The sequence below is a fragment of the Zosterops lateralis genome (genome assembly GCF_965231275.1).
Source record: "Zosterops lateralis genome assembly, chromosome: 5".
NCBI lineage: Eukaryota > Metazoa > Chordata > Aves > Passeriformes > Zosteropidae > Zosterops > Zosterops lateralis.
Genome location: NC_139766.1, coordinates 25,607,907 through 25,624,398, shown reverse-complemented (window position 1 = coordinate 25,624,398; position 16,492 = coordinate 25,607,907). Strand labels below are relative to the sequence as shown.

The 16,492-nt window shown below is 39.4% G+C and overlaps 1 protein-coding gene across 1 annotated transcript in view; it reads left to right on the top strand.

The window, feature by feature from the left end:
- The first annotated feature begins 317 nt into the window (after positions 1-317).
- Positions 318-16,492, top strand: part of GABRA2 (gamma-aminobutyric acid type A receptor subunit alpha2) — a 71,190-nt gene continuing 55,015 nt past the window's right edge. The window contains exons 1-2 of the mRNA XM_083861513.1: positions 318-336; positions 14,448-14,533. Of these exons, the coding sequence (XP_083717639.1) occupies positions 14,466-14,533 (68 nt within the window). The 5' untranslated portion in view covers positions 318-336; positions 14,448-14,465. The remainder of the gene's footprint in view (positions 337-14,447; positions 14,534-16,492) is intronic.

The window sequence follows — 16,492 nt, the reverse complement described above, 5'->3', positions numbered from 1 at the left end:
TGAATGTAAAAAAAAAAAAAGGAAAAATTCCAAAACCAAGTGAAAACAATAAAAGTGAATGGGATGGCAAGAAGTGCAATCTCGCCCAATTAATCCTCATTGAAATTGCAAGATTTTATTCCCTTTCCTGAAAGTAAAAGTTTTCGTGCTGCAGTTTAGTATCAAAAGCAACCCCCCCAAGCTGGCAGCAGCGATGCCCTGGAAATGCCTTTCCAGCATAACTAAGGCAGCTTCTGCTGGGCATAGCATGACTCAGACATCAGCAGTCCCTCTCCTGGCCAAGTGTGTGAACAGCTATTCCTCGAGCTCAAGGAGATATTCCTTCCTCCCACTCCGGTACTTAATTGCTTTTTTTTGCTGCAGAAAGACATATATTCTAACTTCAAGTTTTATGAACGTCCTACTACATTTATCCCCGTATTTTCTTCTTTAAAATAAGATAATTTTCTTTTATGATTTTCGCAAAATCACAAGATTATATTTAAAAAAAAAAAAATCTTTCCTGTATTTCTGGTTTGTAATTCTGGATAAGGACCTGAAAGTGAGTTGACAGAAGTTGTAAGCTACTCTGTTAACTGTATCTCACACTAATAACAGCCCAAAGTAAGAGAAAACTGTTTTTTTTTTTTTTTTTTGTATTTATACTTACGTATTTATCTTCTTTAACTAATCAAGGTTAAAAACAAGGCTGTAGAATTCACTGGGGAATACATTCCCTTGTGAAACAAGGAAGAGAGGGGGAGATTCCCGACCATTGAGACTGGCTTTGACAGATGATCACACTGTAGGACGTACACAAATATTCAGTCCAGCTTTAATACAGCAAAACAAGAGCATCTAATCTAGCTAGTAAAGAAGCTTTTTCAGTGGACTAAATACTTCTGTCCCTCTTCCACCTGTGTAAAACTGACTTTTCTCTACCAAAAAAGCATTTATGTTCTATATTTTCTTGTTTCAACAACATACAATTCCATGTCCAGGTATCTCCAAATCTCTGGTTTCTACTTTTAGCCTTAGATATCAACATTCCTAATTGAATCCATGAGATCATTTTCTTTTCTTATTATGGTCTTCTATTAACCTTTTTCTGAGATTTATTATCTAATCTTTGCTTGCCAGTGGATGGAATACATTTGCCATTTGCTCTTGAGAGTTCTGGGTACAGTAAGAAGGATTTGGATTCTAATCACATTCATTCTTAAATTACTTTGCTAACGTTTTTCATTCATTTTTTACCTTCCATCCCTTTTGGGATGAAAATGAACAGCACATATCTGCTTAATCAAAGTCAGGCCTAATCAATCACAGGTTTTAGTATGTATATATATACACACACATATGTCATGGCTCCTTAATAGAGAAAGAATAAATTTGAGGTAGTAGCATGTCAAATAATTATGGTGATGCTGTAGGGAGAGTAATTTTTACTAAACAGTAAAATGATAACAATTCTATATTATTAAAATATTTTTAATACATACTTAGACAGTTCTATAAAAATACTTTCCTGTTCAGTGGAAAGTCTCCAAACTTGGTCTTCATCCACACATACATTTTCATGAACCTTAAGAAACCTCCCTTATATCTGACTTCTGTCAGCATGTATCTTACTCTCCTGACACGTTCAGAATATATATTGTTATAAAACATACATCTGAGATGTCACTGAATCCATATTGAGCCTTAAAGGGAAAATCCTAATCTTATGAAACAAGGGAAAGAACTATGCTTGTTTTCTTTGTTTTTTGGAAGAAGGTAGAGTTTGTCTCAAGCAGCTAAGAAATCTCAGGGGAAAAAAAGTAATTTTGTGTTGAAAAGTTCTAGAGCAAGCATAGTAACATATTTTAATACCATATTTTTTCATAGCCATAATGATCTGACATAGTGAGGTTGCTTGGAAAAGGGCAGGTTTCATGTGTAAGGAATCAGTATACACATTATTTGTTCCAAAATACAATTTTCTGCAAGACAGTTCTGTCCAAAAACTGGACAGTGGTGGTATTTAAATATCTGTGCAATAGATGCTACAAGTGTTTCCAAACTAGCACTCATCAGCAGTGTCTGTAGGTGCTTACAATAAAGTGTGCTCCTCAGTTTTCTACCATATTTATTATAAAATTATTGCTATCATTCATTTGATCTTTTTCTTCTGCCACCAAGCAATAGTGCTGAAACATTCAAGATATATAAAAGTAAAACAACTCACTCAGCTCCGGCCCCTCAGCTTTCCCAGTCAACACTGTCTTTTAGTAGAAAATATAGTTGAAGATGATAAAAGAGGGGCTTCCAGTATTTTCAAAGTTTAATCAAAGAGTGAGAAATATATCCCAAAACAACAAGCATCCAGAAAAATGATGCTCAAACAGCTGGTTTGCTCCCTTTTTCTTACCAAAATTGTGTTTTTCTCTCACAGTCTCCTGTTACAGCTCTTCCACTTAGCTAGAAACCTTCTATTTTAATGGGTACATCTATTAAAGACCTGTGATTACCCACCTTTTTTGTCCTTCAGCAGCAACCTCTCTTTTTTGCTTTAATGTTTCCTGAAGACACCTTGTCAGAGCTTCCTACCTCCTTTTGTCCCTCTTCTCTCAGCTGTCACTTTGAAAACTCTTGACTTTCTTCTGCAATGCAAGTAGTCCTGTAACTTCCATGGCCCTTTTGGACAGATGTTCTAAGTTTCAAGTCCTTCTTCTGAAACACCCATTTAAAAACTGATCATTATTTTTCCTGACAGGACCACATAAACATCTTGTACTGAGGTACTAAAACTTTATTTCTCCTGCAAAAATCTTCGTGGTGTGTCCTAGGATCACAATTACTTTACAGTGCCACTTTACACCAGTGATTCAGAACCACCTCTCTTCACTGACTAATGAACACTGAATTTAGCAACAGGATGAAAAAAGCTTCTTGCATACATGGGACACACCGTGTGCTGAAGATCCTGACACAGCTGGAACACCCACCAGGGGGGTAAGCAGCATATCTGGATCCTTACAGATGATCATTTGACAATCTCCCTGCATCCATGCTCCTGCTCGTAGTGCAATAGTAGGGTCACTATCTCCTGAGCAGATTTTGAGGATCTTGAGGAATCCTTCCCTTCTGTGAACACAATAAGAGTTCCTCCTTTCTCTTTCTCAGTTCTTTTTGTGCAAAGATTTATTTCTGTTCCCCTTGCCTTTGATGTTTCATGCCTTCTGAAAAGAATATAGTCATTCACAAGATCTTAACTATTCAAGGCCATAAAGGCTTCATTTTAAACTGTTACCTTCAAAGTCTTTGAACTCTCTCAGTCCAGCATTAATTTTCCTGTGTTACTTGCCTTGAGTTAATTAGTTCTTGGTTCTCACTGCCCACATCTTGATTTGTTTTAGAGGTTTCCTTACTTGCCCAGAAAAAGATATCTTCTTTCTGCATGTGAGTGAAATATAAAAACAGTCTTCAGTATTCTGCAAGATTATTAATTTAGGAAGATGAAAATCATTGTCACTCCCTATGGAGAAACCTATTATTATATCACCATTAAGTACTGATTAAATATACATCGTCCTTGTATAAATATATTACGTTAATAGTCCTTCCATGATCTTATAATACTTAAGATTATTCCAAAGCCAATACATGTAGAAAATTCCATTTTCTAGTTGATAATATATTAATTTTATTCTACATTCTCAGTCCATCAGATCACAGGTACAGAAAAGAGATTGTGGACCATATCCAAAAACTTTAGATCTTAAATACATTTCATAAATACTGTATGAAAATGGTTAAGTTTTCAGGGGGACTCATCCTGATACATCCATTATAGAGCAACCTGCAGACAAACCCAGGTTAATAGCACTAAAGCCATGGAGTTACCTACCAGTGAGTGTTCACCCTGCCAGCTCAAAGGTGCAAACATTGTCAAGCAACATGTGTTGCTCCTATTGCCAAATCCCACACTGTTAATAGAATCTGAACTGCTTTGAAGTTTCTTCACGTTTCTTTCACTCAAATACAAGTATTTGGATGGAATAATGTGCTAGTTCCTGCCATTCTTCTGTGAAATACAACCAAAAGACTCACCTTCAAATCAGTCACTGAAGTGAAAACCCTTTGAAAGAATTGTGGGTCCTGTGGAAGTCATGAGAATTGGTTGGGGTTTTAACACTACAGCTTGGTTTGCCAGGTGACTGGAAAGAAGAGATACATAAAAACTTGAGGAAACACAGCAACAACATGCGTATGATTAATGTGATGACACATTAATGATGACAAAGTGCATTTTGACAGAGTTGAAGTTCAAAACACATAAAACAATGAAAATTGCAAACAAGCAGTCTTTGTTTAAATGATACGTTTGAATAGTATTCTGTCATAGTAGAAATGGACAGGAACTCAGAGTGCTGCAGTTAAAACTTCAGAAGGCTTCAAGCATCAGCACCTCATTATCTAGAAGTCTTTCATACATTTTCTATGTAGCCTCCTATAGACAGCTCCCCACAGCTCTGGCTCTTTCTCTCCTTCCTCTCTCTTCCTTCTGCATTTCCAGCTCACTCCTTCCTGTTCCTCACATAGCCTCCTATCCCTCCCTCCTCACAGCACGGCCAGCAGACTCCAAATAACCCTGTACCAGCTCACTCACCCTTTTATCACACCTATAGCTGTGAGGACAAGGCTGTTCCCACTCTTTGGTAATTAACACAGCTGCAATATATCAGAGGCAAGACTGCCTTCAGCACTATCTCCATCTATCCTCCCACAGTATTCAGGATTAACTTAAATTTAGTGTTTCATTTTCAACCAAATAAAGCTGTATTGTGTCATTTGAGAAGACTTACGTAGCTTTACAAATACTGTTTGTAATTTTTGAGGCTTCTCAATGAGGCTGCTATATTAGTGAAGTGCAAAATTCTTCATTGACAAAATATTTTTTCTGTTTAAGGGATGGAACAGCAAAAACTCATTTTACATTTAAAATAATGTTCACAAAATTAAAAGTATTAATAACAATTAACTTTGGAAGAGTAATTTTCCCAGCATTTTGATGATGTAACACAGGAGCCACTTGAAGCCTGTGATATTTTTCTCAAAATGGAACAGGGTGGGAAAAAATGCAGGAAGCTGAGAAGGAAATCGCCCTGAAAAAGAAAGATAATTAGACAATACATTATATTTAAATAAATTTTTAAAATCTTCGTAGTCTCTTTGAATAGCTTAATCCATTTGATTATTTTTTAATGCATAATAAGAATTAATTAGAAGAAACACTCTGTTTATACTGAATTAAAGATAGACCTGCTGCTGTGCAGAAAGAAAAATAAAATTAATATCTCTCATTTCCTGAATGTACTCTTGAGGGACAGGATTGAGTCCCTCGTGTAAAAACCAAAGAAGAAAGACCTTCTCTGCAATCCACACTACTCCAACGAAAGTATCTGAAAGCCAAACTGGGCTGCAGGTACATCTCTAATATAAACAGTTCATAAACACTATCCTGCATGTTTTCTTCAATTTCTTGAATGTACGTTGTTGGTGGGTTTTGATAGACTGATCTCTTTTTTTTTTAGCTACAGATTTTCATGCACGCTTTAGGTTCAGAGTAATAGAAAGGTCCTTATCAAACAGAGCCCCCTGGTAATCCTTTAAAATTTCAAAAACTAAATAGGACTCCATTCAGCTAGAATTTTTTTCCTTGAAGAGAAACTGATTGGGAATTGTAACAGCCACATACTTTTTTTTTTGGTGGCAATAATTCTGTTGGGCAAATACATAATTCAAAAAATATACAGTCAAGGATATGACAATATGAGATTCCTGGTGAACTATTGCCTGGCATAATTGGGAAGAGAGGAGTGGGAACTCTGTGAGGACTGTAAAGCTGGAAGTTTAAGCTGTGTGACTTGGAAAATTAGATTAAAAATTACTCTTTTCTTCCACGCCTCTTCAATCTCTTGCATCCCAGATCACTGTCCCTCTGCCTCTGGTGTTTGTGACAACAGATTGAGGTGCTTAGAGAGAGTCAGCACTGGGGAGCATCTTGCACCAGCTAACAAGCATATTTGTGATATCTGGCCATGCTCAGGCCTGCTTTTCAATGCAGAGGCAATTTGGGGTTAGCTAAAAGCTTCCTTCATGAAATGTGGCCCTGCACTCCCCACGTAGAGTGGGGAAGGAGCTGTTCCTATGCACCCACAGCATCCCTTAGGGCTTCCCAGGAAAAAGATTCTTTTGCACCAAATCAATCCTCTAAAGTCACGTGGCACAGTGAAGAAATTGTGCAGAGAGAAAAGGGAAACTGGGAAACAAACAGAGAAGAAGGGCCTGTTACCATGGTCCCAAAATGTGGCATGCAATTTGTCCACCCATGCCAGGGACTGGGCAGGCCAAGCTGAGAACCCATCCAGGTTCTTAGAGAGAGAGACAAGAGACCATCAGAATGAGCTCAGAGCACAAAGCCAGGTACCACAGAATCAATTAAAAAAGACACAACACACTCTCTTCTCAAATGATCTTGGCGATGTTTAATGTACCCCAGGCACCCCTTTTTGTATGGCAAACTTGAATAGCACCACACAGAGCTTTTGGGTAACACAGTTCTTACTTTGTAGACATTGGCATTTTATTTTTATTGCGGATGCTTTCTTTTGTCCAGCAGTTGCTACCCAGACTCTCACAAATACAATTTGGTGTTGACTATTTGCCATGTGCAACTATTTATACATTTCTCGCTACATCCATGAAATATGAGGGCAGCTGTTTTTCCTTGAAAATCCCTTGGCACTTACCAGCAGGTTTGACTCAGCTTTGTGAAAACGAATATTAAAATGCAGCTCAGTTTTCTCCCCCTTTGGAGCATGGATGGCTACTGCAGACTCACATATGAAAGAGAAAGCATGTTTTGGATTCCCCTAGTGAGTCATCACTCTTTTACTGGTGATTCATTGCTTGAAAGGAGAGGAAGGTAAATCAGGACTGTTTATATGAACTGTCATCCATTTATCTGGTTATTTATTTATTTTAGCCGGGGGCATTTTCGAAGCAATGAAATGCAGTTGTACTGACAGCCGCCAAAATCTGAAGCTTTTTCTCAGGCTCTGGGCTCTACTTGGCATCTGCCTGTTTGGAAGTGAGGAGAGATGAGATAGAGAACCTTCACCCACACAAAAGATCTCTTGTGCTTAAGAAAGAAAGAGTGAAGGAAGGGTTCATACTGCCAACTTAGGTGCACGCTAGGAGAAATTGGGTAATTCAATCTTCTCCAGCAGGGCAGGCTGAGGACCCATCTAACCACCTCCTCAGGTCCGAGGGTGGTTCTCATCTGCCCAGCTTGGAAGCTTCCTGGTCTTGTATCTGTTGGTGCAGCAAGGGGCAGTTTAGGAAACAACAATACTTAGAGCAGGCACAGAAATCCAGCAGTTTGTTTATGCAATTGTCTATACTATGATTTAATTGTCATCCTGCATAATATGTCATCTGCAGTGTGATGAAAAGCTAAATTCTTCTTTTAAATGCATAAAAACACTGTAATGGCAGTTAATTAACCCAGATATATATAGCTCCATGCTTCTGCAAAATGTGACCAGACTGTTAAAAGCTACAGCTACCCCCCTAAGCAATTATATGGTTTATGGTTTTTTCTAAAGAAACATGGGATATAGCACAACACTTCTCCTCCTAGACTCCATCGATGAAGAAGCTACATTTGTGTTAACTCAAATAACGAACAATGTGATTTTTTTTTTTGTTGTAGTTGTTCTTCCTGAAGCTAGGCAAGACATTTCATGTTAGAACTGTCTTTGGATTATTTGTTGTTACTGATAGAAGAACACCTTTGTGTGTGTTTTAGCTAACATTAGTCAAAGACAGGAGGAAACTCTTTGAAGTCCTGGCAGGCAGAATGATTTTAAAAATGCAAACTTTTTGCCACCCAAGATAATGTAGTCTTGGATCAGCAACAAAAGCTTTCCTGACTAGGAGCAGTTGTTGAACAGACTGCTAACTGAATTATGGCTATGTTTCTGAGCAGCACTGAAATAAGGCCCAAAGGATGAAATCTTTTTTTTTTTTTTTTATAAGGAATTTAGAAAAGCATCCATTTTTTTTAATTTAAAATTTAAATGCACTCTTAGTAGGAATAAACACTCACAATCATTTTCTGCTCAAAACCTGGCACTGCCAGAACTGCCAATTTCAGCAATTTTGAGGCCATCTGAAGGTCTGTATTGTGCTTCTTGTTCTAGAGTGACTTGTGCATATTTACAAAAGACAGTAGTTTTTGAATCAGTTTGTCTGAAAAGTTCATCCCTCCTTAATCCCTTTATTTGTCATACTATGCTCCATTTAGCTTTCTGCTTATTTTAACTGATCTTTCATGTTACTGAATTGCCACAAGCAGAATTTAAGTAATTAAATAGATATTTTAAATGTAGAAATATCACTGCTCAATTGTGTCATCTGCCCACAGCCTGTGTTATGGTGCAGGAAAGAGACGTCCAGAAGCACATTCTCTAAGAAGTTGTCTGAGGCCCTGAGGCTTAGGCAGATCCTGTGATAATTGATAAATTTGTGTGCATCAAGCATTATTTAGGATGGCCAGTATCAGCTAGTGACAAGGGGAGAGGAGGCCTTTGCAGAAATAAAGATAACCACTGACAAATGATTCCTCATATTACCAGGCTGCAAAGTCAGCACATGGCAATTTTTTAGGCCACACAAAGCGGCAGAAGTCTGGTGTTTTTCCTTTCTTCTATTCCTGGAAAAAGGGTTGATTTTAACTTGCCCTACATTTGTAAAATTTTCTCTGAATATCAATCTCATTGTAGCAATACAAAGGGATTTGGTTTTGAGCTTTAAAATATATTCAAACAAAGTGAAACTCAAAGTACTTCTATGTTGTAACACTGATTTTTAGAAATTTAGTCTATTTCTATTTTTCTAATAGACAAGTTCTACTTGCCCCAAACTAGACACCTGAAACATGAAACATCATAGATCTGTGTTGCTTTACCTTAAAAAACATCTTCAGAGTTCAAGAAATACTTAAGTGAAGAGCTGAAATATAAACTGTATTTATACAAATAACACCAAATAATTATATTTATAGAATAATTTATCATATATTTTCATTTTGAGAATTCTGTCTTGTCTACTCAAGCAAAGGTATCATTTTGCAGTAAACTCATTTTTCCATAGCTATAAAGCAGAAAACAAGGATTTGCAGATGAAAAAAGGTGTTGCTTTTATAGAAGGAGATCTCCCCCTCCTCTGAACTCAGACCAAGCCAGTTCTATTTACCTGAGCATTCCTATCCCAGCTGGTAAATGTGTTACACTGCCCTCTGGCGCTTGTCTTACATTTCCCCCTCTAAGGAAGATCTGCTCTAAAAGGATGAAAGTTTCACTACTCGTGATAGACAGCAAAGACTCTCTGCTCACCCTTTCTGTAGATATCTTTGCGTTTGGAGAAAAGTAAAACTCCTCCTGTGGTATTTAAGGTTCAAATCTGGGAGAAGTATAATCCTGGGAAAGAAAAAACAATCATCAATATTTAAGGTGGGAAAGCTCATCTCAGTTTCCTGTTCTGCTGAACTTCTCAGTGCACATTGGAAAGCAACTTAAAGCTGACTACACACAGCTGAAATAAAGCTGGCACTGGCCCTTTGCTTTTGCTTTTCAGTGAGGAAGACTGTAGGATCGCTAGAGCTTTTGAACGAGCACAGAAACTCTTCCCAATCCGTAAGTGACACAGTCAAATTGAAAACTGTAAGAGTTGCTCAGACCCTTGGAACTGTGGGTGTTGCATAAAGTTGTAAGATTTTTCGTGCTTCCTTGTTATACCAGCATCTAGTGTTGGATGGTGCATGTCAAAATAATTTCAACTCTGAGAAACTTGGGCTGGAGTTTTGCATAAGGAGGAGTTTTGGACACCTGAGGCTTCTTACAGAAATCTGATTTCCATCATCCTTTTAAGGGGTTCCTGAAAAAAAGCCAGCTTTTTTCTTCTTTTTATCAGACTAGCGGTCATGTACCTGCATGATGGGCCAGCCTAGGGACTTACTAGGTCAAAAACTAATTTCCCCCCTCAACATTTTATTTCATCATATTTACAGAAATAAGATAACACACATGTTTAAAATTACATAAAAATTATGTCTTGGATATATAGCTCAAACACTTGAACTTATATTTAACTATTTAATTAATATAAATAGAAATTTTAAAAGGATTAAACAATCTATCAAAAATCAATATTGTATTGAAACATGTTTTACACCTTTTAAGACATAAAAATATTTATAAAAAGCATAACTTGTACTAAAAAAATCTACGGCTTACCACATACAAAAATTTCTGATACTTCAATTTTCACACACATGCATAATTTCATTTAACTGCAGTGATTATTGTTTATATCCTTACAGCTCAGAGTGCTTCTGGCCTAGATATAAGGGTGGGGATAATTCTTAAGCAGTATAAAGTAAATGCTGATTACCTCAATCTGCCATTTTTTCTGGAAATGCTATACTGCAGAATGTACCCCAGATCAGAATTATGTGTTAAGCTCTGTTTTGCACTACTTGATTATGTCCATGACAGAAAATTATTACTGCGACCTCCCTAATGACTACAAATTGGAGGTATTGTTTTTGAGTAACTGATTTTGTCTGAAGGATGGTGTAACTCTGTCATATAAATGATTCTTATAAGCACAATTTTAAAGGAAGCATTCAATCTAGTGTTTTGCAGTCTGGATAATGACTAGGCCTTGGCTTAACTTCTCCTGTGTTTCTATTACCACTAAACTCTAAGAAGTGCTTCTGAAATGTTATATACCTGCCCTGCTATTCAATTTGTGCTCACATAGAAAGACATTCCAATCGCACAAAAGAAACATCATTTATCAGCCTGTGCAGAGTTTTGGGATCCTTGGCAAGAGGGATAATAGGATTGTAAGGCCCTCTGTTTGTTTTTAAGGTTTTTAAAATATAAAATAGCGATTGAATTCTATTTATATATTGCAACAAATATAGCACAAAATAAATAAAGTCTTTTAAGTAAAATATTTTATTTATACTTTGAAAGTAACAATTTGTAGGCCTTCTGCCTTTCTGTGGACTAATTCAAGTCCTATTCAAACCAAAGTCATGACTCCCCACCTTCCAGGATGCTTTCATCAGGATCAGGAGAGTCTCACAAACCCAGGAGATGTGTTGGACGCCACATACCACTTAGAGTTAATTGAAATTCAGTCGTGAATGACAGCATTCAATACCATAACACAAATAATAATGCAGAAGAGAAAAGGGTTCCCTGCTGACTGTGCACCTGAGGGGGCTCAAGCACACTTTTTCTAACCACCTAGAGCTGACACATTCAGCAATTTTGAGCTATGCTTGCATGTAACCCAACAAAAAAAATAACACCCCAGTAATCCCACAGTTTTCTCCCCAAATACTTCCCAGTTCACCAGCAGCAGGGATTGTAAGTATGTGAGCCTAGCAGATAAACCCTTCTCTCTGTTAGTAATTATATTGCCTCTGATTTCTCATGTTGCCACAGTAGTTTGTCCCTGTACTCAGCTTTCCTGTGACTTGGAATGCCTCACAGGGCTGTCCAACTTGTTTAAAATGGGTAGGATGGGTTATTTTAAAATTTCAGATCTGAAGCATGAAGCTATGGTAAATCTCAAAGAACATCACGAGTAATAATTGTGATTAGAGCCTAAAACCCAGCACATTTTTCTTTGGAAAGTCTATGAGCACAAGCTCATTATAAATACATACCTACCCCATGTGGTCTTTGAAGAATGACAATATGCTATCACAGCAACAAGGAGTCACTGTGGCTGCTTTCCTTAATTCTACACTTAATGAATGTATTTTTCAATTTTTTGATGCAACTTACATATGAAAATTAGATTATTACTTCAGTATTATTATTACTGGAAGTGTGTTTTGAGAAGGAATGCCATGGATACCTATGGAAAAAAAAATCATTCTGCTTGGATTACATAATGTGTTTCATGTAAGAATAAATCATGAAGACTCTTCACTTTCAGTGATCCTTTTTTCCCCTCCATTTTGATATCTGTGAAATCACTTTTTCTTAGGACAAGCTGTTAAAACTAGTTTTCTTTTCTGTGAGGGTTGATTCTGCATTTAGTATCAGTTGTTAATTCCTAATACGTGGGATTTACAGGCAGATTCAAAGAGGACTTTAGATCGACCATAGATACCTAACTGACAATGAACAGAGCACGTTTTCACATCCGGACAGGGAAAGGGCCCTGTGTCTCAGACACAGCCAGGGTTAGATGCTGCTGAAAATGCTTTTCAGTTTTCAGTTTTTGGTTCTGTATCTTTATCTTAGTCATTTTCCACAGTGTAGGCTGTCATTTTACTGGTTATTCTAAAATGAAACCATTCAGCTTATGCTCTCTCTCTTCACAGTCTTACTCCAAGTTACAACATATCTCAAAGTTGGAAGGAACAAATTGTCTTGATAGCCCAAGTGTTTTTCTTCCTTCTTTTGTTTCTCATCCTCTACTGTGGAGTCATTAAACCACTAAAGGAGAAGGAAACAAGGAAACTGCAACAATTAGCAGGAAGGAGGAACATCCCAATTCTATAGGTAGCATAAGAAATTTTTTCTTCTTTTTTTCCTACTTCTTTCTCCTTCCCTCACACTTCCCTCCCCTCCCTCCTCCACCCCCTCGCCCCTGCCCCCGTCCCCTTCCATGTCCGTGCCTCCCATTTCACATGTTCATTTTGGAACTGTTATTGATTCAGGACTAAACTTCATCAGAATAATTTCCGTTAAACACAATGAGCGGACCAGTGACATCAAAAGAGGCTAATTGAGATGGTGCTTTGGGCAGTTAAGAGATTGAAAGGAAAGGAGATAGATGAGGATTGGTTTAAAAAGAAAAAAAAAAAAAAAACAACCAACCAACAAAACCCTGAAATATTATTGCCAGCGTTATTTAATTATTTCCGAGTTGACAATGCAAAATGAGGGTACACTAAATATAAACTCTTATCTTTAATTATCAAGCCTGTCCTGTTCTACTTGCACTAGAAAACCTGAAATCAATGGGAATGAATCCCAGCAGCGCTCCAGTTACTACCAGAGAAGGACTGCATAGACGAAAGGAGGGCAACGTGCTTTAAAATACAATGCAATAGAAAGTAATGCAATTTGAGGGGCAAAAAAAGGAAAAAATGCAAGCGAGGTTTGTTCCCTTGTCTGCCTGCATCCTGAGCTCACATTGAATGATAGACTTTTCTTCTCTCTGCATTCCAATTAGGCTGTGCCAATGGGCAGGTGGGGCAGGGAATGTTGATGAGGCAGCGGGGAGCGGTGGGGGCCGGGCTGGCGGTGCCGCTCCCGCCGCAGTCCGGGGCAGGGGGCGCGGCTGTGGGGCTGTGCCCGGCCACGCGCACCGGACCGGAGGGGATTGAGAGCCCCAGGAGGGAGGGCTACGGGAAATGTGTTGCACCGGTCTGGGGAGCGCTTTTCGCCCCGTTTCTCCTTCTCGTGCCGGTGCCGGTGCCGCGGGGGGCGAGCGGGGACCCCGCTGCGGGCGGAGCGCGGGAGCGGCGGGCGCGGCCCCGTGAGGGCCCCTGCGCGCCCCGCGGGGCAGCCCCGCACCCCGGCACCGCGGGCACGCGCGCTCGCGCCCGCCGCTCGGGACGCGCTCGGTCCCTCCCGGCCGCGCTCCCCGCCGCCGCCGCCCCCCGTTCCCCGGCGCCGCCTGCCCCGCTCGCCGGCGGCTCCCGCCTCCCCCCGTCCTCCCCTCCCATCCCCTCCCTCTCCCCCTCCCTCCCCGCCTCGCCCGCCCGCCGCTCCCAGGTAGGGTCCCCGGGGGTCGCCAGCCGCGGGCAGCCCTGCCCGTGTCGGGGGCTCTGCCGCGCTCCGCAACTTGTCGCCCTGCGGGGGCTGCCCCCGCCGCCGCCCCGCTCCGGCCCCCGGCGGCGCTCTGCCAGCAGCTGTCAAACGTGCCGGGCGCTCGGCGGCGGCGGGGGCGGCTCGCCCGCGGTCCCCGCACCCAGCCCCGGCGAATGGCAGGACTCTGCCTCCCGCCCGCCCCCCGCCCCCCGGCTGCGCTCTGCTGTGCCGTGCCGTAGTGAGGCGAGGGGTGGTTAAACCCCCATCCTCCCATACATACGCTTTTTATTTTTTGTTCCTTTCGTCTCGGGGCTTTCACATCACGGAACAGGAAAGCATCTGATGCGCCGGCTCACATGCCACTTCTGATCATACGTTGCCTCCTTGCACAGAGCAGGATCGTTGGGAAAGATGGAGATACAATAAGTTGCCAGTACTGAAAAGTGCTGCGGAAATCCAGTGGTTTCCTTTCTCCAGTGAAGTGACATATTTTCCTCGGGTTAAGTTGAAAGCACTGCTTGGCGGAGACTGACTGTGGCTGAGAGTGGGTTTGTGTTTTTCTTGCACCGTTAGGTTTTGCAAAGAGCAGCGATGAAGAGGAAGCTGGCACTCTCCGAGATGCAGTTGGTTCTCGTTTTATTGGTGTGGCTACCAACAAGGTGAGAGGACATTTAGTTTTGTCGTTCAGTGCGAACATGTATGTTACAATCTGCTAAATCTGCTAAGGGTAAGCTTGTGTGAGAGGTTATAGAAGTATAGCACGTAGCAACGTAATAAAAAAAAAATTTCTTAGCTGTTTGAATGCTGTATCACAGTTTCGAGAGCAAATGCATTAGGATGTAGTTTAGGGACTATAAAAGCATGATATCTTGCCCTTAGACGGTTTCTGAATTGATTCTTTATTTCACCATTAAAATAACAATTTCTTTAGATGCCTTTTTGGATCTTGAAGATTTGAGTTACTGTATCACTGTGATTCTGTACCATACAAAATGGAGAAACATTATCATGAAGTCACACTGCAAATCACTGTCTTTAAAATAATGCTCATATATTTATTAATATGGGCATGCCTTTTTTTTTTTCCTTGATTTTTTTTTTTTTGTCAAACATAATAGAATTCAAAATGATGCTTAAGCTTTAAGCCTCTAGGTGGAGATAGCATACAACTTCACAATCACATATAATAAAACAATAGCATCATTTATTAATCAACTTTTCTTATGTTGTTTAAAGTTCTCAATTTCTAAAGTGACAGCATGAGAAGAAGTAATTTTTATTACATTATACTTTCGTGTTGCTCACGGGCCCTAAACATGTAATTAATTGTAGTTTGTAACTTTCATTTACTTGCTTTAGTTCTGGCTGCAATAGGTCTTGTCCTAATATGGTAAAGAGTGAGTGCTATATAATGCAAGTTTCCTATGACTTAACAAGTCTCCAGTATTTTTTGTTTGTTTCCCAGCGAACAAAATATTTTCTGAAACTATGTGTTCTGTTTCACTTTATACCTAACTATGGTGCAGTATTAGTTGAGTCACAGTGGGCCAGATCCTGCAAACCCTACTCAAGTGAGTAATCTTACTGACGTCAAAGAGACTACATGCATTATTAAAGACTTTGTGCCTGACTAAAGTTTGAGGATTTGACCCTAATTTGATATAATTGTATTAATCTAATTTTTTTTTAGTGTAATCTTGAGCTCAAAAACTGTTGTATCTCAAAAAGAATTAAAAATGGCAGAGACGTACTCTGGTAGTCCATGAGTACGATGATACATTTTACAAACCAAAAAGGAACCATCCAGTAACTGCAACTAAGAAAAACCTGACAAATGAGTAAAATCACACATTACATTTTCATGGATTCTTTATAAGTTATCTAATTTAGGTCAATTCTATGGTTTTTTGATGGAAACCACAAACTGCAATGATTTCCATTTAAATACTTCTCTATGCTATTGGACTGGGGACCAATATACAGCCTTGTCTTTAATCATATGATAGCTTCCTTTAGAGAAAATATCACCCAAACCTACTTTTGGTTTGGAGGAGGAGGAGGAGGAAAACATGCTTGTTATTATGGCATTCAGAATGCTGTCATTTCAAGATGATTAATACATATTAATATGATTAATATGAAGCATTTAGGGTAAAAAATTTAGGTATCTGGAAAAGGTGGAAATGATAGTGTGTGTAGCTTATAATGCTTTACTTCCTTGATATCAATATGCTGGTTTTAATTACATAAGACCAATAAGCTCATGTATTTCTCATGCATGGTGCTTAAAATTGTTGGCACAGTAACATTTGCATGTGTAAGGCTTTCTTCGTGTCGGGGTTTCCCTGGCACAAACCCTTTTGGTTTGGATGCACAGGTTCTGGAGGACTGTGGGGTACCACAGCTGGCTGGGCAGCTGGTTCATATTCCAGCCCCTAGCGTGTTCCACAGAGCTCCATAAAGGCTGTAATGTCCCTTTCTTTATTGGGGAAGTTTGAAACTATTGATGATGTACAGATTCTTTTTGACACTTTGTTTATGATTCCTTTTTCCATCTAACTTTTATAAGGTTTGCATGTGTCTAATGGAATATCAGATAGTGCTTTTTATGACAAAAT